A 25,134-nucleotide genomic window follows, 5' to 3' on the forward strand; every position below is an offset into this window, starting at 1 on the left:
CACTTGGTGTTAATGATAGCGAATTTATGAATGTATTTTGCCCTAGTTTGTGGAAATTCTTCTAAAGTTATCCTAAGAAAATTACCCAGATCTCACAATAACAAGAGAATGAACATGAGGAGAAATCTGGGACAAATCTTCATTTCTGCAGAGATGTAATCTGGAGATGTAAATGGGATGAGAAAAAGGGCTCCCCATTACAGACGAACAAACAAATACAAAGAAATGTCAATAGAAAAACAGGTGGAACGAAACGAAATGCAGCTTGTTGGCTGTCTTTCGTAAAATTATAGCTAAATCGTGCATCATTGTTATGGAGGATGTATCCAAATAAATGTCACTAGAAAACAGCTTAAACAAACACAAATACAGCTACTTTGCTGTTATTCTGGCTGCACTGTTTGACATGACTCTATAGTTGGCTACATAACATAGCTAGCAAGCAAGGGATAAGACATTTTCCAGCCAGCATGACAACGGAACATTTAGAACCAACGACTGGGTCGCGTCCATAGATATAGAACAAAAAGAGTTCACAACTGGGTCGTGTCTCTGGCAACCTAGTGGATCGAATGAATGACCAGTCGGCTTGGGTAGCAACCCTAGATTTGTGTCGGGACTATATCTCGTGGAAGGATGAAATACTATGAAAAAATTCATGAATATGTTGGCAACCCGTTGTATAAAAGTGACAATGCCCTCAAAGCCAGTGTTTGGAGGATATATATTGACACGGTTTGCCGGCCCTCGATGAAGCAACACCCGTGCCAATATATCCTCTAAACACCGGCTTCTCAGGCATTATCACTTAATTAACCAATTTATCGCATGGAGATGTCACCATTGAAAACTGAAACTCCCACCCATGCAAACCTGCTGAATAGAAGGTCCTGTGTAGATTGCATTTTCAACCAGCAACTATCAGGAAATAACACAGCTTTTTTAGTGTTAGTGCCATCAGTTGTTGTACAATATGATAATAAACACAGGAAAAATATTATTTTGACTGATCTGGGCCTTTAAGGAAGAGACTTCTTGTCAGTAGAGAGACTTCTTGTCAGTAGAGCCGTGAGGTCTTCCTCACTTGGCTTAGTGTGAAGTGGACCAAAGAATCACAACGCGTTTACAGTTGGAAAATGTGCTGTCCTAATAGGTGCAACAATAGTGCGATGAAAGATGATTCTTGGATAGAATATGCTGCTAAATACGTTCGCAAAATCCCTAGTGCTCTTTCATTAGCAACAGTCCATTTAAAGCCATTTATTACTAGAGCAGTATTTTTCAGCAAATATTGTTTTGAATGCTATTCCTTACTTGATATTTAGAACCTGGTCCCAGATCTAGATAGCACAAACTGATCTGAGACCAAGCTATATTACTTTTATACGGTGTCCATATTAGGACAGCCTCAGTCTCACCAGGACTTGTTTCAATCTCAGAGACTTAACCTGTCTAATATGGCCACGTGATATTTTGGACATTCACTTAGTCTTCCTCATTGTGCCCTCTATTTTTTTCCACAAGTATATGGTTTCAATTACCCTCGCAGCGATTACTGTGGACTTCAAAGCCTCTCCCTCTGTCTTGTCTGATACACTTGCTGTCAGCAGTGAGAAGTCATAGTGAAAGGTGTAAAATACATAATCGACTGCTTTTATCTATATCTAAAGAAGATAAAAGAACAAGCAAGTAAAGATGAGATGCCACCTATATAAAATACAAATGCAGACATGTTTGTGGTTATGAAGACCTTAATATAATGAGATCTTGGTCATTAATTAATTATGTTCAGAAATTGCCTCCTAGTCCTACAGCAAGGGTTCAGGACCTCTGATAGGGTATAGAGCCAGTCTAAAATGTGAAGACTTTGGATCAAGAATGGGACATTCTCAATCCACCTGGCAATTTCTAAAATCCACTTCTGAGTAACAATAAGACTGCCGGGGGAAATGCTCAGAGGTCTACTAACTACCAGTGGATAGGGGGGGTCTCCACTAACCAGAGTTGACTTACATTGTCATGGGACCACATGATGAAACCCCAATGTGCTTCAAGAATACTGTTGATTTACAGATTTTCCATTTCCAAATGTTTTACTGTGAGTGCTGGATGAAAATGATGGACGGTAGCCATCAAAGCTTTTCAATTTCTCCAACAATGACCTAGAAAACAAGCTGTGTGGGTAGAGAGCAAAACTGGCATTGCTTTAAAAGCCTTTGTCGTGGATTAATATGCATTGTATATCCGCCCACTTAATAATGGCCTACTCTAAGTATGTCCCCATTTTATGGGTTTAAGCCCACACAAACAACTTCAAGGAGTCAAAGTAAGGTTGTTAAACAATACTTCTACCCACCACCTGCCTCATTTAATTTAAATTCCTATGCAACAATGGTGGTGCGATAACTTCTGCTTTCAAAATGGCTGCTAACCTCGTTACCCCTTATCATAGGCATCTCATTTCCTCCACTCTAGGGGGAGGTAAACCTCCTGTGTCCCTCATATCTAGTTTCAATGCTTCTCTCTACATGCCATTGTTTCACTGGTTCGCACTACGTTCCTTTATGTAGATGTAGGCTGCATATGTGAGTGTCCGTCTTTCAACAAGCCGTTTTGATTGTCCTAGTTTATTCGGCTCTGATGGGGAGCCCTTTTCCTCATTCCATTTACATCTCCAGATTAGGTCTCTGCAGAAACCAAATTTGTCCCAGATTTCTCCTCATGTTCATTCTCTTGTTACGTGAGATCTGGGGAATTTTCATAGGATAACTTTAGAAGACTTTCCGCAAACTAGGACAAAATAAATTCATCCATTATCTATCATTGACGCCAAGTGGTAAATGTTTTGTTGGGATATAATTGAAGTGATTTAGAAAGGCATACATTGGGCACAATACTCTAAGCATCTAGCTTGATCGCAAATGTGATTTTAATTGTAATAGATTTTTTGTAAATATTTAGTTACAAAAATGTTTTATGTATGTATATGTCAAATATAATTAAAACATTTTAGACTATATTACTTAAACATGTGTGGGTAATGACTTTGAAGTGATGGTCGACATGCAGTAGTAATGATTAGTTACACAATTTCAACAAGTCTTACCACCTTTTCACCTACATGTTCATCGTGGCTGCCTGTATGACAAAGCAGGGTTGACTCCCTCTTCTCTGAATCCAGATCTAATTTAGCTTGCACTGTGTCGCTTTCAATCCAATAAAACTTGACTCCTCTGTCGTCATTTGTACTTGGTGTAGAATACATGATGAATGGGAAATATGCATGTTCTCATAAAACAATCTCACCAGCCGCAACACCTTATTGAACATCCTGTGAGATCAAATTGACATTGTATCTGTTAACTAATTAATCTAAAAAAAAATGGAGAGTGCATTTGTTAAAATTACTCCATTTGGGGCAGATGCACTCCTTGACTAAGCTGTTGTTGCCAATTCGGAAAGTGATTGTTTTGTGGTGCTGGTGCCCAATGATTAGTGAGCTTATCAGTGTGGGAAGCAGAGGAGGAACAGTTATGAAGGTCAGACTGAAAGAGAATCTGATGTAATGATATCTCCCAATCATTTCCTGGGAGGCTACGGAGACTATGTCTAACTTTTCCTTCCCTTGATGCGTTCTGTTTTTCACCCCGCCGTAAATTACGAGCCTAGTTGGTTTAGCCAAGGAAAAAGAGAGGAACCTTCACGCTAGTTATGATTGGCTGAGATAATGGGGCGGCAGGTGGCTTAATGACTTGGAGAAGATCTGCAAAGAGGAGTGGAACAAAATCCCTCCTGAGATGTGTGCAAACCTGGTGGCCAAGTACAAGAAACGTCTGACCTCTGTGATTGCCAACAAGGGTTTTGCCACCAAGTACTAAGTCATGTTTTGCAGAGGGGTCAAATACTTATGTCCCTCATTAAAATGCAAATCAATTTATAAAATGTTTCTGGATTTTTTTGTTGTTATTCTGTCTCTCACTGTTCAAATAAATCTACCATTACAATTATAGACTGATCATGTCTTTGTCAGTGGGCAAACGTACAAAATTAGCAGGGGATCAAATACTTTATTCCCTCACTGTATACCCAATACACACAGATCTAGTAAGGATTGGAATTTAAGAATATATACATACAGTGGGGGAAAAAAGTATTTAGTCAGCCACCAATTGTGCAAGTTCTCCCACTTAAAAAGATGAAAGAGGCCTGTAATTTTCATCATAGGTACATGTCAACTATGACAGACAAAATGAGAAAAAAAAATCCTGAAAATCACATTGTAGGATTTTTCATGAATTTATTTGCAAATTATGGTGGAAAATAAGTATTTGGTCAGTAACAAAAGTTTCTCAATACTTTGTTATATACCCTTTGTTGGCAATGACACAGGTCAAACGTTTTCTGTAAGTCTTCACAAGGTTTTCACACACTGTTGTTGGTATTTTGGCCCATTCCTCCATGCAGATCTCCTTTAGAGCAGTGATGTTTTGGGGCTGTCGCTGGGCAACACAGACTTTCAACTCCCTCCAAAGATTTTCTATGGGGTTGAGATCTGGAGACTGGCTAGGCCACTCCAGGACCTTGAAATGCTTCTTACGAAGCCACTCCTTCGTTGCCCGGGCGGTGTGTTTGGGATCATTGTCATGCTGAAAGACCCAGCCACGTTTCATCTTCAATGCCCTTGCTGATGGAAGGAGGTTTTCACTCAAATCTCATGATACATGGCCCCATTCATTCTTTCCTTTACACGGATCAGTCGTCCTGGTCCCTTTGCAGAAAAACAGCCCCAAAGCATGATGTTTCCACCCCCATGCTTCACAGTAGGTATGGTGTTCTTTGGATGCAACTCAGCATTCTTTGTCCTCCAAACACGACGAGTTGAGTTTTTACCAAAAAGTTATATTTTGGTTTCATCTGACCATATGACATTCTCCCAATCCTCTTCTGGATCATCCAAATGCACTCTAGCAAACTTCAGACGGGCCTGGACATGTACTGGCTTAAGCAGGGGGACACATCTGGCACTGCAGGATTTGAGTCCCTGGCGGCGTAGTGTGTTACTGATGGTAGGCTTTGTTACTTTGGTCCCAGCTCTCTGCAGGTCATTCACTAGGTCCCCCCGTGTGGTTCTGGGATTTTTGCTCACCGTTCTTGTGATCATTTTGACCCCACGGTGTGAGATCTTGCGTGGAGCCCCAGATCGAGGGAGATTATCAGTGGTCTTGTATGTCTTCCATTTCCTAATAATTGCTCCCACAGTTGATTTCTTCAAACCAAGCTGCTTACCTATTGCAGATTCAGTCTTCCCAGCCTGGTGCAGGTCTACAATTTTGTTTATGGTGTCCTTTGACAGCTCTTTGGTCTTGGCCATAGTGGAGTTTGGAGTGTGACTGTTTGAGGTTGTGGACAGGTGTCTTTTATACTGATAACAAGTTCAAACAGGTGCCATTAATACAGGTAAAGAGTGGAGGACAGAGGAGCTTCTTAAAGAAGAAGTTACAGGTCTGTGAGAGCCAGAAATCTTGCTTGTTTGTAGGTGACCAAATACTTATTTTCCACCATAATTTGCAAATAAATTCATTAAAAGTCCTACAATGTGATATTCTGGAAAAAAAATTCTAAATTTGTCTGTCATAGTTGACGTGTACCTATGATGAAAATTACAGGCCTCTCTCATCTTTTTAAGTGGGAGAACTTGCACAATTGGTGGCTGACTAAATACTTTTTTTCCCCACTGTATATGGACAAGCAATGACAGAGCAGCATGGACTAAGATAAAGTAGAATATTATAGAATAGAATACAATATATACATATGAGATGAGTAGTGCAAGATATGTTTACTGGTGGGTTTATTGGTGTTAAAATACACAAGTTATGCTAGTTTGGACCCCCAGGCTGCTGTCATGCAGCCTGTAGTTTTTGTGTTCATACTTTTTCGTAACGACAAGTTAGATGTCGGACGACAATAGAATGTTCATGATGTCACTGCGACAACTGTCTACAGACATGTCGATAGACGTAGTGTAAACAAGCCTTTAGTCTGGAAATCTTTGGTTGTTTGGTACACTACCGTACTCTCTGTTTAGCACATGGCCTCACATGTGAATCCTTAAAGAGATGGGTGTGGCTAAGGTTTAAGAGGGTGTGAACGATGCTGAATGGGTGTAGACAAAGACGAGCTCTCCAGTAGGTGTACCAAAACATTCAAGGGCCATTTTCTCAAAAGTGGAGTTACAAGTTTTATCAACTTTCAAAGCAGAATTACTTTCCCATTGTTCCTTAACTGTAGTGTATGATATACCATTTTCTAGCTCTGAGTGTACTTTTGTCTAATGTAAAAAATAATAATATATATTTGCTACATAAGACCAAAGCGAGTCGGTTGGTGACATACTAATGATTTATTCAAACTGACAGTCTTACACATAACCTAGTTATAACGTCTTTATAACTTGAAGAAGGACTTATTATTGTATTCAAGGCCCTAGCTCTGGTGTCATGTCTGTAGATCAAGGGAATTAGCCATGCTTTGCCATCCTTTATGCTTGACTCTTATTAGTCACAGGTGACAAAGTGAAGCATTGTTTCAGTTAATTACAATACCCTTGCTATTCTCCTCTCTTTGATCCCCCATCTGTGTAAAAAAAGAAATTAGGAAAAAAAAGAAAAAGGGTTTCAAAGAGAATATTGCAGAAAGGAACCTTTTCATCTTAAAGACGTGTATCAAATAGAGCATTGGTACATGCGCACGAACATACTCGCTGATGATATGGTAATTATCATGGTTGCACTGAAGTCATATAACTATTGAATGGGGGAGACAATGCTTTGGTGACTGATCTTGTATGGCAGGTGAGTTTGTCTTCTCAATCCATTGGAACCACCTGCCCAGTTTGTCAATGTCAGTATTTCTATCAATTAGTAACGGTGACAAAAATTACCCAAACTCAACTGTTGAAACCATATGTTCCTTTATATAGCATGGAATTGGCACAAAACATTGAATTACTTGTTAATAATGACTGGAGGCTATGAAAGTTCTATTATTTTCAGCGTCACAAGGCATGTGTCCAAATTATCTCTGCATCCTCCCAAAGTGTACACTTGTTCACTTCCCTCACTTATTGAAAAGGAAATGACTGGTATAAAAAAATTGGGTGTAAAATCCCACTAGCCCATGCCTCCACCAATCCAATGTTTTTAGATTCATAGGAAGTAGTGAAAGCGTGTCCATTTCAGGAGAAATATTGGGATGCAGCCACGGTCCCCGCTAACTAAGACTACATTCTGGCCTCTGAAAGAAAGCCCAGAAGATTCCTCCTCAGTCCTCAATGTAGAGGCCAAAATGGACCTGGCTTTACCATCCGGACCCGATATGCATAAATTGTATTTTTTTCATATAGTGATCCGTTCCGAATGGATCCGAGGACAACTAGACCCTTTCCGTATAGACCTGGTCGGATCCAGACCCGGTCCGATCCGAGTGAAAGAAGCAGCAGAGTGGTCAATTTCTAAGCTACTTTATTAACCGGAGCTGATAAAGCGCGAGGAAGAGGAGGTAGAGAGAGGTGACGCTCTAGCAGGGGCCGTGCTATGTGTGTACGCTACTGTGAGTGTGAGCGAGTAACACAGGAACAGGGATGAGGGAGGGAAGAGACGAGAGACTGTAAACAACAAAGCCGACTCGCACTATAGTAGACCGATAGCTGCCATAGTAGACTAATAGCTGCCATAGCTAGGTTATTTATAATACAATATGATTACCTAGTACCGGTCTTGAATGCATCAAATCGGGAGAAGCTGGCTAGCTAGCTAGGCTAATTGATGCTGCATGCGCTTTCTCGTCCTACACAGTTACAAACAACAACTCCATTCAGAATATAAAGTAGCAGCCTACCTGTTGGCTCTTGGTCGTTGTAGCCTATCCCAACTTTTAATTCCATCATCTTCATTCCATCTTCCATTGATTAGATATCTCCTAACTTTTACCTCACACGGAGGCTCTACGACTGTAACCTATTTTCACTTTGATGTCTTATGATTGACCAACAACAACAACAATTGCTACACGCGTCACTCTCGTGAAAAGAGCAGCAGCATAATTTATACAATCTCTCTCTCTCTACTGCAGCAGTCGCGTTCAGATCTGTATGGGTCCTTCGGGCCAAGTCAGTTCAAATTACACATACCCGAGACCCGTGACAATCATATCAGATCCGACCCAGACCTGTGACATCATTTAGAATTCTGGATCCGGACCCACTCGGGTCTCGGGTATTCGGGTACAGGTGGATCCGTAAAGACCTCTACCTCAATGTAGTCCCTAGCAGGGACAGACCTAATCGATACTCCAGATGAGTGGATGGCGATGGCAGTTGTGTGATTTGCAGTTGCTGTCACTCCCACAGTAACCGACTGAACTGGTCGCTCGGCCCCCACAGTCCAAAACTCTTTGTTGTTTCAGAGTGAAGTTAGATAATGTCTGCTGACTCCGCTCCAGCGCTGAGGCTCCCTATGAACAGCCAATCAGAAGGGGATTTAGCTGAATTGTTTTCTGACCGGCACTGCCCCTGACACTGGTCTACGCTTATTAACCATGCTACAATGACCTTTGGTATTCAATTTGACAGGCAGAGCATGCTATGGCAGCGGCACGCTTGTTATAAAAAGTTGAGTTACCATTCTTTGACTGGCCAGAGAATTGTTTACACTCCATTTCACTGACTGGCTTAAGTCATCAGTAGAAATGGACTGGCCATAGGGTAGTTTGGGCAAATGCCATGTCCAGTAGGCCATGTCTAAATAGTTTTTTCTGTACAGAATAATAATAATAATTTGGTTAATAATTGGTACCTTTGGGAATAAATTGGTGTAGTGTGTTAAAAATGCCTGGGCCGATTTCTGGTTCCAATCTGTCCCTGGTCCCCAGCTTAGATGGTCTAGCCTAGCGCTGCATGTCCTACCATGGGAAATGGTTTGGGATGTAACGGTTCACCGATATGCATCGGTCCCGGTTCAAATATTTAAGATATGAGTGCATCGGTCCGTGGGACCCCAAACTGATCCAAATGTAGCATGCAACAGTCAGAAAACGGATTCAAATGTTAAGAATCGCCGGTTCACTAATGTTTTTTGCTCAAATTACTTTTGTTCTACCTTCTGAAAATACCTTTAGTCTTTTGTGGCAACTGCGTCCTTCAGTGTCGAACTAAGCATGTACTGTATATGACAACCGAAGTCAACAATATCAGTTGCTGAAAACAGCTTCTCTCTCTCTCTCTCTCTCTCTCTCTCTCTCTCTCTCTCTCTCTCTCTCTCTCTCTCTCTCTCTCTCTCTCTCTCCCTCTCCCCTTTTTTTGCACAGCAGTCAGCCACTTCTATGTCGACACCAGCACAGTACTTCTCAGCCAGCCAGTCAGAACCCCCTCCTCCCCATTTTCTGATGTGCCCTCCCACCCAGCCTACCCGGTCCCGCTGCTGTGGGCTGGGACCATTAGGAACCCCATGGGCCCAGAAAGAGGTCCAATCCTGGCTGAGAAGGCCGGGGTCATCCCCGGCTCGCTGGTCCACGACCTTTGAATTAATCTAAGACGAGACATCACGCAGGAGCCACATAAGTCACAAACAGCCGGGGTGGATGCTAGTGCATGGGCGGGAGTGTACCGTAGCATGTTCAAAGTTGCCTCGAAGGGGAATGCATTGACCGGTAGCATAGAGTGAGTGAGCGAAAAAAAGTAGCGATGTGAATTATATAAGAAGACATGAAGCTACACAATAGAGGAAATATATCTGCTGCATATCTCGGTTAATTTCCCCAAAAGCTCCAAAACGGATATTCACTTGTGCCGTTTTTAATATCCTGTACATTATAGAACCTGCTACGATATTGCTGAGGGGATGAATGAGATGTCTAGGACAGCTGTGGGGAAGTGGCAAACTTACAAGATATTGATACGGTGAAGTCCTCTTGAATATGTAGGCTTATGAAGATATTACATGTTTCATGAGCTGAAATAAAAGATCCCTGAAATGTTCCATATGCACAAAAAGCTTATTTGTACACAAATTTGTTTACATCCTTGTTATTGAGCATTTCTCCTTTGCCAAGATAATCCATCCACCTGCCATATGTGGCATATCAAGAAGCTGATTAAATAGCATGATCATTACACAGGTGCATCTTGTGCTAGGGACAATAAATGGCCACTCTAAAATGCCACAAGTTTTGAGGGAGCATGCAATTGGCATGCTGACTGCAGGAATGCCCACCAGAGCTGTTGTCAGAGAATCTAATGTTAATTAGAGAATTTGGCAGTACGTCCAACCAGCCTCACAACTGCAGACCACGTGTAACCCCGCCAGCCCAGGACCTCCACATCTGGCTTCTTCACCTGCAGGATCGTCTAAGACCAGCCACCCAAAGTGTGGGTTTGCACAACCGAAGAATTAAAGCAAAAGCTGTCAGAAACCGTCTCAGGGAAGCTCATCTGTGTGCTCGTCATCCTCACCAGAGTCTTGACCTGACTGCAGTTCGATGTCGTAATGGACTTCAGTGGGAAAATGCTCACCTTCAATGGCCACTGGCACGCTGGAGAAGTGTGCTCTTCACGGATGAATCCCAGTTTCAACTGTACCGGGCAGATGGCGTCTTGTGGGCGAGCGGTTTGCTGATGTCAACGTTGTGAACAGAGTGCCCCATGGTGGCGGTCGGGTTATGGTATGGGCAGGCATAAGCTACGGACAATGAACACAATTGCATTTTATCGATTGCAATTTGAATGCAGAGATACCGTGACGAGATCCTGGAGCCCATTGTCGTGCCATTCATCCGCCACCATCACCTCATGTTTCAGCATGATAATGCACTGCGCCATGTCACAAGGATCTGTACACAATTCCTGGAAGCTGAAAATGTCCCAGTTCTTCCATGGCCTGCATACTCACCAGACATGTCACCAATTGAGCTTGTTTGGGATGCTCTTTATCAACGTGTACAACAGCGTGTTCCAGTTCCCGCCAATATCCAGCAACTTTGCACAGCCATTGAACAGGAGTGGGACAACATTCCACAGGCCACAATCAACAGCCTGATCAACTCTATGAGAAGGAGATGTGCCGCGCTGCATGAGGCAAATGGTGGTCACACCAGATACTGACTGGTTTTCATGCCCCTACTTTTTTTTAAAGGTATCTGTGACCAACAGATGCATGTATGTATTCTCAGTCATGTTAAATCCATAGATTAGGGTCTAATGAATTTATTTCAATTGACTGATTTCCTTACAGTATATGAACTGTAACAGTAAAATCTTTGAAGTTGTTGCATGTTGCGTTTATATTTTTCTTCAGTGTAAAATGTATTGGGAACACTGTTGAACTCACACTGGGAGTCCAGAGAAAATGACTGAAAGAGAGAATGAAAACAGGGATGAAAAAGGAGAGAACGAGAAAGTACTAATGTATGACTACCCATTCGCTCATTTCAGAGAATGTGGAAACTGTCGACCTGGGATACAGTTTCTCAGACTTTTACAAGGCTTCTGCTTCCTTCTCTACATGTATGCTGCACTGAGAAGCATTGGTTTGCTGTCATGTGCCTGCCGAATGCTTTTTTTTTTATGACATGCTTTAAATGATGTATTCATTCTATACATTGAGGAGCAAGGGAGGGGCCTAACACTGAATACCAACTTTGTGTTGTGAGAAGAGAGGTTTGAGAAGTCCTGTTTTGAGACTCGACATCTACTGTACATACTGTATATTTCCTGTAGCGATGCTCAGGGTTGGGGTCATTTCCAATGGAATTTAAATCAAATGCTTGAATTCACTCATGAAATGGAGAATGTACATTGAATTCAATTCAAATTTCAACAATCTTCAAGTTAAAGAATTGCAATTAAATTGCAAATAGACTGTTAGGATTGTTTGAATTGGAATTTAATTGGAATTGTACAAACATGTATTATTTGGAATTGAATTGAAATTGAATATTTGTACATTTCCCAGTTAAAATAATTAATTCACTTAGTTTCAAAAATGTATTGCATTTGTTTTAAATAATTTCAACTTATTTTTCTATTTTTCTAGTATAGCTAGGCACACAGAGTATGTTTTTCAGAGATAAACATTGTTTTGGCAAATATCCACTAGTGATGTTGTTCATTGTTTTCGTGCAGCACAAGCAAAGACACCATTATAATCTGTCATTACACACTGAATGGCAATTTGGAAACACTTCGTAAACTCATTGTTATATTTTGTGATAAAAAAAACACAGACTTGCAGATCCCTGCTGTATGTTTCCTTTACATTTTAAATGTTAGTCATTTAGCAGACGCTCTTATCCAGAGCGACTTACAGTTAGTGAGTGCATACATTTTTCATACTGTGATTTCATGATTGCGATTAGATTTTTAAAGGTCCAATGCCAGGGAGTGTACACTCAATATGTCTCCCAGGTTGCCCAGGATGAAAACATTGGAGCGGTGCGTGGCTGCTGGGCGAATAAGCAGGGGGCTTTTAAGGGAGGGGTTGGGGGTTGGGGTAGGCTGTCTGTCTTTTTAAATGATGCTGTCTTTCTGCCTGTCAGTAGAGGAGAGATGCTTGGTTGTGGATGGTTCAGAGGGACAAGTGAGGCGGCTCAACTGAAAGTGAACAGGGATCTCAGAGTGAGCCGAAGGCAGCTAGGGCCAGACCGCTCTCCTCTTTATTTTCCCATTCCAGACGCACAGCACTTTGTCAGTCTGAGGAGGTGGGGAGCAGTCAAGTGTTCAGGCTGGATAAAAGTGGGCAGCAGACTGATACCTTTTCACAGAGATTAAGATGATACTCAGGCTTGCAGAAAAGCCAATGGCTCTGTTAAATTCTTTCATTGCCATCAGGCCCACTTCTAACCACTCTATCTATCCCCAAAAGCTACATGTAAAGGCCCAGTGCAGTCAATTCTGTTGTTCTTGTGTTTAATATCATATTGTACAACAGCTGATGAAACTAACACTGTAAAAGTGTGAAAATATTTTATCAGTGTTATTTCCTGATAGTTGCTGGCTGAAAATACAACCTACACAGGACCTTCTAATCAGCAGGTTTGCATGGGTGGGAGTTTCGGCTTTCCATGGTGAAATCACCATGTGGTAAATTGGTTAATAGATCAATAACAAAAAGAGTTCCATACTTCCCTGCAAATAACAGCTAGTTTAGTTTTCCCCTCCCCACTCAGACCACTCCCAGGCAGTCTTAGCAAAATTCTTGCTTGAGAAATTGTTTTTTGCTAAAAAGCTATTTTTGCCCATTTTAATGGACATCTATTACAGTAAGATAATTAATTGTTACCCAGAAATTATATGGGAAAATAAAGAGGAGAGCGGTCTGGCCCTAGCTGCCATCGGCTCACTCTGAGATCCCTGTTCACTTTCAGTTGAGCCGCCTCACTTGTCCATCTGAACCATCCACAACCAAGCATTACATTTACATTTACATTTGAGTCATTTAGCAGACACTCTTATCCAGAGCGACTTACAGTTAGTGAATACATATTTTTTATACTGGCCCCCCGTGGGAATCGAACCCACAACCCTGGCGTTGCAAACGCCATGCTCTATCAACTGAGCTACATCCCTGCCGGCCATTCCCTCCCCTACCCTGGACGACGCTGGGCCAATTGTGCGCCGCTCATGAGTCTCCCGGTCGCGGCCGGCTGCGACAGAGCCTGGATTCGAACCAGGATCTCTAGTGGCACAGTTAGCACTGCGATGCAGTGCCTTAGACCACTGCGCCACTCAGGAGTAAAGCATCTCTCCTCTACTGACAGGCAGAAAGACAGCATCATTTAAAAAGACGGACAGCCTACCCCAACCCCCCACCCCTCCCTTAAAAGCCCCCTGCTTATCCGCCCAGCAGCCACGCTCCGCTCCAATGTTTTCATCCTGGGCAACCTGGGAGACATATTGAGTGTACACTCCCTGGCAGCTATCTGATCTGGCATTAGGCCTTCTGTAAGGTTATCTTGCTATTATCACTTTAGATAAGGCTACAATAAACCACACTCTGCTTCAACGTCTTTGCTGTTTATAAATTCTATTCACCACAAGTGTCGGTGTGCTGATGGTGGGGTGCTTAGCTCCTGGGTGGAAGCCATGCAGGAGTGGCAAATGGATGAGTTCGGTGTGGCTGGGAGATTTGTGACGGATGTCATCTGTGAATTAAAGCCTTGACTGTGGCGGATTTGCCAAGCGAGCATGTCAAGATGAACTCCCTTGCTCAATGTTAATTCACCTAGCCCATTATGAGTGCATCCCTTTATCCCTGAAACATAACTCAATCTTCCATTTTGCATCCAATGGATTTGGGAAGGTGTGCATTCAGCCCATTTACTTTTTCAAGGTTATGAAACAAATTGGATATAAAGCTCACTTTGACAGAGCTCAACCAAAGCTCAACCATAAGCCAAGTCAACCTGGTATCAAACTATACCTTGCTTGTACAGTATACTTATATTAACCCATCCCATTAAATTACTCATGTATACCATCTATAAAAGTCACTGCTGGCACCAATCAATCTTGAAACTTGGCGGAGATCTGCCACAGTGTTTTTGAAGCCGTTGACTTTCTAGAATCAGTCGAAAAAACTTCAGGAACAAACTTTTCCTCTGAAAGGGTCATTATTAGAGGCCCACTATTAGAAAGGCCTTTTGCTGAACAGTCTTCCAGCTTCAGCAGAGGTTCAAGTGGCGGTTCAAAGAAACATGCAGAGAACAATTATTATAAGCTCCCATGGTGATTGCTTTTTCGCCCCATCAAAAACATGGCATCAAAACCCCACCACCACCCCACCCATCCCCAAGCCCCCAGTTTACCATGTGAAATAACAAGGCTGGAGTAATTGAGCACGGCTCAGATGGGTTTCTGGTGCCTCACAGGCGTCAGATCACAGACAAACACCAAGCGCTAATGATAAGAAAAGCCCCTCCGCTGAGACTCTTCAGGATAGGGAAACTGGTCACTCCACTATCCAGTTATCTATCCAGCCATTGACGATCCAACAACAAAGCCCCAAACTAGTGTCCAAAGCAATGCTAGCTAACCTAGCGATGCTATAGATGCTATATGAATTGCAGTGCCGTCCCAATGCCTTTGTGAGGGATGCATGGTAATGTCAGGGAAACGCACATCATTATCTGAAGGTGAGGAGCTTCACCAGGTCTCTCCAAGCCCCCACATCCCTCCCCTTGCCAGAGTCCCTGTGTACGAGTTAAAAGGCTGATTTACTTTTATATTGCAAAAAAGCGGTGCATGGTTGTAATTGGTGTTGTGGAAACCTGATCCCCCCTCCCCCCCATTCATACAATTGTGTGTGTTGCGCAATCAGAGGGTCTCTCCACCTGCACGAGGCTGCAAAGGAGAGAGTGTGCGTGAGAGAGGAGGATAAATACAGAGAAACAGAGAGAGAGTGAGACCCAGAAAGATAGAGTCAAGTCTGTCCAGGTGGAATAGGGGCTGTGCCAGAAAATTCTGGCAGATACTGCCTCCCTTATCAGATCAGCAGCTCAATTCTTCAATGTGCCTCCTGTCCCGCAACACAAAATACATCTTCCATTCTGCGGGGCCTGTGCAGGACATAACAGCGCTGTCAATACCTTCGCTGGCTTGTTTACTCTAGCATTTTTCAAACGCTGCCCGGAAAAAAAGGCAACGTAACAACAGTGTGCAGTGCAGATGTACTGTAGATCTGTGGTGACAGGCGCATGATTCATAGTATAGGAAAAATTATGTTGATGTTTCCGCAAAATACTTCGGCAACACTTCGGCAGCGGAGGAATGAGTGATGAAATGATTGTAAGAGACAACATCAAACTCGCGGTGTACCTGCTCTGTGTGCAATCACATTTAATGCACAGATTTATGCTGAGGTACACAAATATACACACATGAACATACAATGCACATCCAAAGCAATCTTGCCACCTCTATGCACCTCTCTGAGCAGGTTGTTGGCAGCTCCTACAGCCCTCTGTGAATGAAATAGCACTTTTGTTTGATTTATAATAACCGGTAGAGATCAAACAATGGTAAGTGTGTAACTGTAACGATAGGAGAATAATTCGGAGAGAAGATAAACACCAAATTGTTAACACAACCTTCCTTTCCGCTCCGTTTCTCCTCCTGCCCTAACCGTCATTTTTGTCAAATGGATATCCATCGATTGATCAGCCCAGTCTAGATATAGATTCCCTATTGATCGTTGGAGTGATTAGTGGCAATTCCGGGTTCTATCCTCTCTCTGGAGACCTGGAGTTGATGAGTCAGTTATGGTGAGACGATTCTGTGTATGCTTCCCAAATGGCACCCTATCCCCTACATATTGCACTACTTTTGACCAAAGCAATATGGGCCATTGTCAACAGAATTGCACTATAAAGGGAATAGGGTGCCATTTGGGACTCAGACTATGTCGGGCGGCTCAAGAGTGGGGATCTCTGGTGATTGTTTCCTGTGCATTAGGCATCAGGTTGAAGTCGATTTATCCATCAGCAAACTGAGGGAAATGCACTTGGAGAAGTGCAGTGTGCTAAAGGAGCAGTGTGGAACCCGCTACACAGCGCTGTACTACACTTCCATTACCTTATTTTCATTTGCTTATGTATGCTCTGGTCCGTCACTGTGTTCCCATTTCTGCATGTGATAAAGAACGGTATATAATAGAGAGAGATGGAGTGCACGTGTGTGTGTCAGGGTGCTATGGGGTCAATTCAATTTCAGTGCAGTCGATTCAGGGAGCAAATTGAAATTCTCAATTCAAGAATGAAGGGCCAGTTGTTTTAAATTCACTTTCCCAATCAACTGTTTTGAAATTGAATAGACACCAAACCCTAGTTTGTATGCATGTTTGTGACTGATCTAGTCAGGTCAGCATTTGATGTGTCTGTCTCTATCTATGCATTGGTGCCACAGATTGAAAGTATTGTGAGAGGGCTGTCCAAGGTGCTGAAGGGGTATTGTCCAATGTAGATGTGTTTACAGTGCAAAATCTGAACAAAATAGTGCCTCTCTCTATGCATTGGTGCCATATATTGAGGGTGATGTCCAAGGTTCTGTAAGCACATATTGCCTGTGTAACAAGTCACAAACTAAATATGTAAATCAGTAACAACAAATAACTACAGAGCATACTGACAGGCAGCTTTGAATAGCATGACAATGTTTTGAAATATAGATATTCCATACGGCACATTTCTGAAGCGCCGCGTACATCATTAACTGCCGTGCTGTCAATTCTGAAGGCAGTAAAGGGCTGTGGCACCGTATCTTGCCAGTTGCCACAACATCTCAAAGCAGTGTATTTTCTTTCATACATTCACTCAAGTATCTGACAGTGAGGCCACTGCAAACACTGCAGTCTCCATAGGTTAATACAGACACTGCGAGACAGTATAGTGGTAAGCAAGTCTTTAACCAGAAAGATAAAGCCGAGGTCACCACCGACGTATCGGGGGCTGTCCTTGAAGACGGATGAGGCATAAAAAATGCAATCACGCTCCATTGGGAAAGTCAATAGGACTTTCCTGTGTAAAGGATGAGGTGAAACTGTGGTCAAAGATGGTTTACAGTATGTAAAAACAGCTTCTCCAATAGAAATCCCCAATCACGCTAGTAGGCGATGTCATGGTGATGTTGGCTCGCAGAAAGACATCATTGGGTCATCCAACGGTCATCTTGTGCCAAACTGCGCATGTGCTGGCCTTCAAATCAAAGGCACTCCTTCGATATAGTAGTTTTTGATTAAAATGAAAACGTGTCAGTTTGTCACTTTCAGGAGGTTGGAGTAATAACATGTTCAGCTACTTAAGACATTGGATCGAATCTAGGTTGTGCCTTTATATTTTGAGAAAAACTAAAGGAATACTTTTTCACTTCTCTCATTGACTTCTCAAACCCCGGTCTGGTCTGCCGAGTCTGCTTCGCAAACTTTCCCGGAAGTCTTGCAATGTTGGGCCTCTGGGTTAAGAAACTGTGCTGTGGTCTTGCCCCTAGGAAACTAATCCAAAGCCACAGGCTGTAGCTAGAAGAGTGAGTGGGTGTTGTGTCAAACTGTGCTGTGGTCTTACCTCCCGAGTGGCGCAGTGGTCTAAGGCACTGCATCGCAGTGCTAGCTGTGCTAGAGATCCTGGTTTGAATCCAGTCTCTGTCGTAGCCGGCCGCGACCGGGAGACCCATGGGACGGCGCACAATTGGCCCAGCGTCGTCCAGGGTAGGGGAGGGAATGGCCGGCAGGGATGTAGCTCAGTTGGTAGAGCATGGCGTTTGCAATGCCAGGGTTGTGTGTTCGATTCCCACAGGGGCCAGTATGAAAAAAATAATGTATGCACTCACTAACTGTAAGTCGCTCTGGATAAGAGCATCTGCTAAATGACTAAAATGTAAATGTAAATGTCTTGCCCCTAGAAAACTCATCGAAAGCCACAGGCTGTAACTAGAAGAGTGAGTGGGTGTTGTGTCAAACTGTGCTGTGGTCTTGCTCCTAGAAAAGTAATTCAAAGCCACAGGCTGTAGCTAGAAGAGTGAGTGGGTGTTGTGTCAAACTGTGCTCACCTGTGCCAGAGCTTGACTCTGAGGTAATGGAATCCCCAGGGGCTAAACCACCGGTCTATCTAAGATAATGATTTTTGATTGACTGTAGCTCTCTGACGGTCAACTTTGCAACACTACATCTTCGTGTCTCTGGCTCATCATAAGACAAAGGTATCGTGATTACTTTCCTCTTGACAGTGTGCCTTGTAAAAAAAAGTCAATTTGATGCTAGTTCCAGAATGCAGTATGCACCAGACATGGTGTTGCCATTTCATTGCTCTTTTAGAGTTGTGTTCGAAGGCATCACCACCCCTCCCCGTTGGGAGTACAGGGGGACTGTGATCTCAGCGTGATAATCGTAGAGTGGCGGAAGCACAGGAGAGTTGAGTATGGAGAACATAGGGTGGAGTGGGGTAGAGAGAGGTGCTGCTCAGTGCTCATCACTGCCCCCACCATAGTGTCACTGCCAGGAGCTTCAATAATGAAGGATTTATATGACGATGAATAAGGAGAGGTGGAGGAGTGTAGAATGGCTGTATAATCAACACACTTTAACCTTTAATCAAGAGTCACTTGTGTTCATTATATGCTTTTAATAGATGTGAGACGTCCTTTGAGACGTCCTTTGATATCCCATTCTGTAATACTCTGATACTATTAAGGGGATAACGGTAGACTTTAATGAGATAACGTGTAAACATTTTTAATCTGCACTCGTTGAATTCATGAAATTGTCATGAAATGCGCATGTGCAGGCCTTCAAATCAAAGGCACTCCTTTTGAAGTAAAGTTGTTTTAGCCATCTTTAGCATCCTATGTCTTTTCTATTCATGGTATCATAGCTTTCTCTGTATCTGCAGTGTTAAAATACATGTATTCTTATGGAGGCATTATTCTAACGCAGAGAAGTGGTCTAGCTCAGTTCCATAGGCCCTGCAGAGAAATACTTGGATAGGTATATCGCTAATACCTATCCAATTTATTCAGATCTACATGAAGTGCCAATGGGTTAGGGGGTGGGGGTCATTTCTGGACTGGGCCATAGTCCACCCCTCCCTCCCTCCCTTGTTCCCTCCCTCTCTCCCTCTCAGTGTTTGAAGCAGAGACAAGCCAGCTCCAGCTCTGAAGAACGATTCCCTCTATAACTACCGGAGCAGCGACGACAGCTAGCCTATGGCAGCGATAAGAAGATCTGAAATCTCCAGAAGTAGTGTCCGATGGCAGCCTTGTCCACTCTGATTCTGCTGACAACAATGGATGCAAACTACAGTGCTTGATCAGTGTATCACAAGAGAGAAGCGACGGCAAGGAAGAGCACTTGATCCCCCAGACGACTGAGAAAAAATATATGGCGGTTGGCGGCAAGAACTGAGGATTGGCTCGGGCTCACCTGCGAACTGATTAGAAGCCTTAGAATGGTAAAGCAGGATCCAGCAGTGACTGCCAGACTAATTAGCAGTATATACAGTATGTTGGTTAATTAGGGGCTTGAAGTTGTCCAAGCTCTGACAGCTTGCAGTTTGGAGAAAAAATGCTTGTAGAGGCGAATAAATATTAACCCATAGGCAGGCCTATTGCAGTCATTTGGGAACCATAGCAAATGCCCCTAACTTCTCCAACTTACAATTTACCTAGGGGAGTAGATGGGGTAAACATCCTATGTTAACTTCTGACACTGGCGCACACATTCATATACTCATAAAACGAAGCAATAAAGCTGACACCCTCTTGAGGTTTCATCTACAATCCCTGAAAGAGTCCTGCTGAGAGCGGTATTAAAAGCTTTATTACTGGTGTCAAATTGAAATTAGTGGTGTGCCGCGCACTCTGTACGTCCAGGGCGAAAGGTGGAGTATTTGTTCAGTCATACATGACTGGTTCCATACAGCAATAACATTTGGAGAATTACCATTTAGACCAGCAGAGATAGATGACTGAGCAAGTGAAATAGGAGTTCAACAGTGAAACAGAGGAATTGGACAAATCTTGGAGAGTATATCAGGAAAAAGGGAGATGAAGTCACTTCAGGGGAGGGTGAGTGTGTCGAAATGGAGAGAGTTATTGTAAAATCTTCTGTTTCTAACACCCATTTACAATCACAGGACACAGCTTGGGAATTACTGTGAAAAACATGTGTATGTAGAAACACATACAAACACACACACATTATGTACACACACACACACACACTTGCACAAACACACACACACAGTCACAAACACACACAAACACATCATTGTTGCATGCACCTGTGGGACAGCATTGTATGTACGAGTGTGGATTCAATAATTAATTTTCTAAATCTTTGAGAAACAACTAAATTACAATGTTAAGCGTCTGCTAAATGGCATATTATTATTATTATTATTATTATTATTATTATTATTATTATTATTATTATTATTATTAAATGTCTTACTGTTACAAAACTATCCTTGAAACTTCAAGAGTTTTTGAGATAAATAATGTGACTTCATATTCTAACATAAAGTCTATGTTCAAGGAGAAATAAATGCTTAATCTTGTTGCTTTCTGCAAGTGTTTCTTTGACACATTGATGAATGACCCCAGCATGTCTAGATCAATGTAATGAGAGACAGGCACAAATTCAACACCATAAGCAGGATTTCAACTCAAGCACACCTGATCATTCAGAACAAGCAAAGATTACATCCTTTCTTGACAGACGTGAGATGCAGAAATATAGGAAGTCAGGGACCTTTCACAGTTTCAAAGGACACAGAAAATGATTCATATCGATTAAAAACACAGACATAGATCTCAATAATCAAAGCAATTTATAGCTCTCTGAGACTACACCACAGTCCCACAGTAGAGAATTCAAGTATCACTCAGAGCTACCGTGAAGGAGCTGTAGCAAAGGCACATCAAACTGCTGCCAAACTTACAGTAAAGTGGTCCCTCCGAGTCACAGACATAGTATCAATTACAGCGCTTCCCCCATTAATACAGATCAGTCAGAGCCACAGAATGGAGAGACAGACACAGGGGGGAGAGTGAGAGATAGATAGAGAAGAGAGAAAACGCTGCTCACTTCCATATGGATCAGTCAGAGCCACAGAAGGGAAAGAGACAGAGAGACAGATAAAGAGAGAGAGAGTCAGATGGAGAACGAGAGAGAGAGAAAGATAGCACTGTTTACTTACCAAGTCCAGCCATCCAAGAGAACAGAACCAGCCAAGGGATCATCATCGTTGAAGAGGAGGAAGAATCTGCTCCTGTGAGATGCCTACCGTCTGTGAAATGCTGCTTACGCCGAGACAAAGTTAGCAGCAGAGGTTTAAAGAGTGTATGGAGTTGTGCGTCTGTCTGTGTGTGAGAGGCTGGCGCTGTACTGTAGCTCTCTTCTTCAGCTGCTGCTCTCTCAGTGAGAGTGTGTGCGTCTTCTCTCCTGCTCTATTTTTCTCTATATCGTCTCCTGTTTCCCAGTCAATCAAATCTTCAGTCTTCCCTGCTGCCACTGGCTCAGCTTCACCCTAGCTTTACTCACAGTTTCACTCGCCATCTGTCTCTTTCTTTCTCTCTTTCTCTTTCTGCCGTTCACACTCTCAGTGCATCAGTGTGTTGCTCTACCATTGTGTCTCCCATGTTCCCGCTCTCCACTTCTTTTTCTCTCTCTCTCACTTGCGCTCTTTGCTCGCCTGTAGAGAAGGCACACAGTCAGTGGAGATTTTGCTCCTCCCTCTCTCTGCCTGCTTGCATGCCTCCCAGCCTCCCTTCCTGCCAGTCAGTCAGTCAGTCAGTCTCTGTCTGTCTGTCTGTCTGTCTCAGCCCCATTGCTGCTTTTCCTAGAGAAAAACTCTGCGGAAGAGCAAGCTAAGGAGGAACAATATCATGGGACAATGGTATAGAGGCTCCCTATAGACCTACTTTATAATATAAAAAGAACACTTACAAATCACTCTAACATTTGGTCTTTGTAAAATAATAGTATAATTGTTAAGACAAAAACATATTTTGTTGTGAGAGAGATGCATTATATATGCCATATTCAAATATAGTATGACATATACCGCTGGAGGTCTTTTGTCAAGATAAAATAATGCTAATGATAATAATAATGCTCCTGACTCTTCACAATGTTAAATATAAATGTTTTCCTAAAAATTCAAATTCTGCAAACTATCTTCTGTAAACTGTGCATAATGTGTGACTTAAAAGCATTAAAATTAGATATTTTAAAAACTCAGAAGAGGACTAGGATATAAAGAGAATGGGAAAATACACAATCAACAAAGGAAATTGTATTATCTCGGAATATAGTTGTAGAAGTGAGTATGTTTGCAGAAACACACTAGCTAGCGTTACAAAGCTCAAACCCTGCAAGGTACTGTTGAACACAGTGTGTCTGAGAGAGAGAGAGAGAGAGAGAGAGAGAGAGAGAGAGAGAGAGAGAGAGAGAGAGAGAGAGAGAGAGAGAGAGAGAGAGAGAGAGAGAGAGAGAGAGAGAGAGAGAGAGAGAGAGAGAGAGACTGTTTGTATTCACCTTTTAGTTGTGCCTGCATTTTAACAAGCTAGATTTGAAATATCAAAGGGTAGGAGCCCTAAGCGATTCCCTGATCATTTGGGCTGTTTGTTTTCAGACAAGCAGAGAGAGAGAGAGAGAAAACATGTAGAATGCTGACATCTATTAGGAGTTGTATTGTGCGAAAATACATAATTGGGCAAAGCGTTGCAGCAGGTATCATGTCAAATTTTTTAAGGCCATTTCTTACCCAACATAACTATATGTAACAGCCTAAACCTTCAAATGTAAAGAGATGACTGAAGGAAAAGAGCATCACAAGAACATCGCAATATCAATCTATTTCCTCAATCAATGCATATCAATGGTGTCTTTCAATGAATATTTTTGTTGCTTTTGTTGGATAGAGAAGAGACAGTGGGAAAGACAAAGAAGTGTGCCAGATCTGAACCCACACTGTCACCGGCAAACATGTGTGCTGCACTGACCGCTAGACCACCCAGCCCACACGCGTACATTTACATTTACATTTAAGTAATTTAGCAGACGCTCTTATCCAGAGCGACTTACAAATTGGTGTATTCAACTTAGGATAGCCAGTGGGACAACCACATTTTGATCACAGTAAGTACACTTCTTCAAACAAGCACAGCTGTGAGCAAAGTCAGTGCAATCAGGGATACACGGACACGGTGACTGAGTTCATCAGGAAGTGTATAGGGGATGTTGTTTCCAATGTGACTATTAAAACCTACCCAAACCAGAAACCGTGGATAGATGGCAGCATTCGGGCAAAACTGAAAGCGCGAACCACCGCATTTAACCATGGCAAGGTGACTGGGAATATGGTTGAATACAAACAGTGTTGTTATTCCCTCCGTAAGGCAATCAAACAGGCAAAACGTCAGTACAGAGACAAAGTGGAGTCGCATTTCAACGGCTCAGACATGATACATATGTGACAGGATCTACAGACAATCACAGATTACAAAGGGAAAACCAGCCACTTCGCGGACACCGACGTCTTGCTCCCGGACAAGCTAAACACCTTCTTTGCCCGCTTTGAGGAAAACACAGTGCCACTGACGCAGCCTGCTCCCAATGACTGTGGGCTCTCGTTCTCCGTGGCTGATGTGAGTAAGACATTTAAGCGTGTTAACCCTCGCAAGGCTGCCGGCCCAGACGGCATCCCTAGCCATTTCCTCAGAGCATGCGCAGACCAGCTGGCTGGAATGTTTACGGACATATTCAATCTCTCCCTACCCCAGTATGCTGTACCCACTTGCTTCAAGATGCCCACCATTGTTCCTGTACCCAAGAAAGCAAAGGTAACTGAACTAAATTACTATCGCCCCATAGCACTCACTTAGAACAGCGCCGGAGAAGATGGCTGCCGTTTTACAGCCCTCTAACCAATTGTACTATTATGTGTGTTTTTCCGCGTTATTTGTAGTTTATTTTGTACATAATGTTTCTGCCATCGTCTCTTATAACCAAAAAGAGCTTCTGGATATCAGGACAGCGATTACTCACCTCGTATTGGACGAATATTTTTTCTTCAACGAGGCGGCCGCGAAGGATATCATACAGACACCCGACAAGGCCCAAATCCCCGTCATTCGCGTGAAGAAGAGACGGAGATATCGTGGACGCAGATCGGGGTGCCTTGTAAGGATCCGACGGCGAGCGAGTAAACTGCCTCTTCCATCAATCCTATTAGCCAACGTTCAATCTTTTGAAAATAAAGTGGACGACTTAAGATTACGGTTATCCTACCAACGGGACATTAAAAACTGTAATATATTATGTTTCACCGAGTCGTGGCTGAACGACGACAATGATAACATTCAGCTATCAGGCTATACACTACATCGGCAGGACAGAACGGCTGACTCCGGTAAGACAAGGGGTGGCGGTCTGTGTATATTTGTAAACAACAGCTGGTGCACAAAACCAAATACTAAGGAAGTCTTGAGGTTTTGCTCGCCTGAGGTAGAGTATCTTATGCTGAGCTGTAGACCACACTATTTACCAAGAGAGTTTTCATCTATATTTTTCATAGCTGTCTATTTACCAC

At 42.8% G+C, this 25,134-nt stretch overlaps 1 protein-coding gene across 2 annotated transcripts in view; it reads right to left on the minus strand.

Moving 5' to 3' along the window:
- Positions 1–22,200, minus strand: part of LOC121573985 (kin of IRRE-like protein 3) — a 377,432-nt gene extending 355,232 nt beyond the window's left edge. For both annotated transcript variants that reach the window (XM_041886424.2, XM_041886423.2), the window contains exon 1: positions 21,739–22,200. In XM_041886424.2, the coding sequence (XP_041742358.1) occupies positions 21,739–21,784 (46 nt within the window). In that variant the 5' untranslated portion in view covers positions 21,785–22,200. The remainder of the gene's footprint in view (positions 1–21,738) is intronic.
- Between the last annotated feature and the right edge of the window lie 2,934 nt (positions 22,201–25,134).

The sequence above is a fragment of the Coregonus clupeaformis genome, chromosome 9, assembly GCF_020615455.1.
Source record: "Coregonus clupeaformis isolate EN_2021a chromosome 9, ASM2061545v1, whole genome shotgun sequence".
Lineage (NCBI taxonomy): Eukaryota > Metazoa > Chordata > Actinopteri > Salmoniformes > Salmonidae > Coregonus > Coregonus clupeaformis.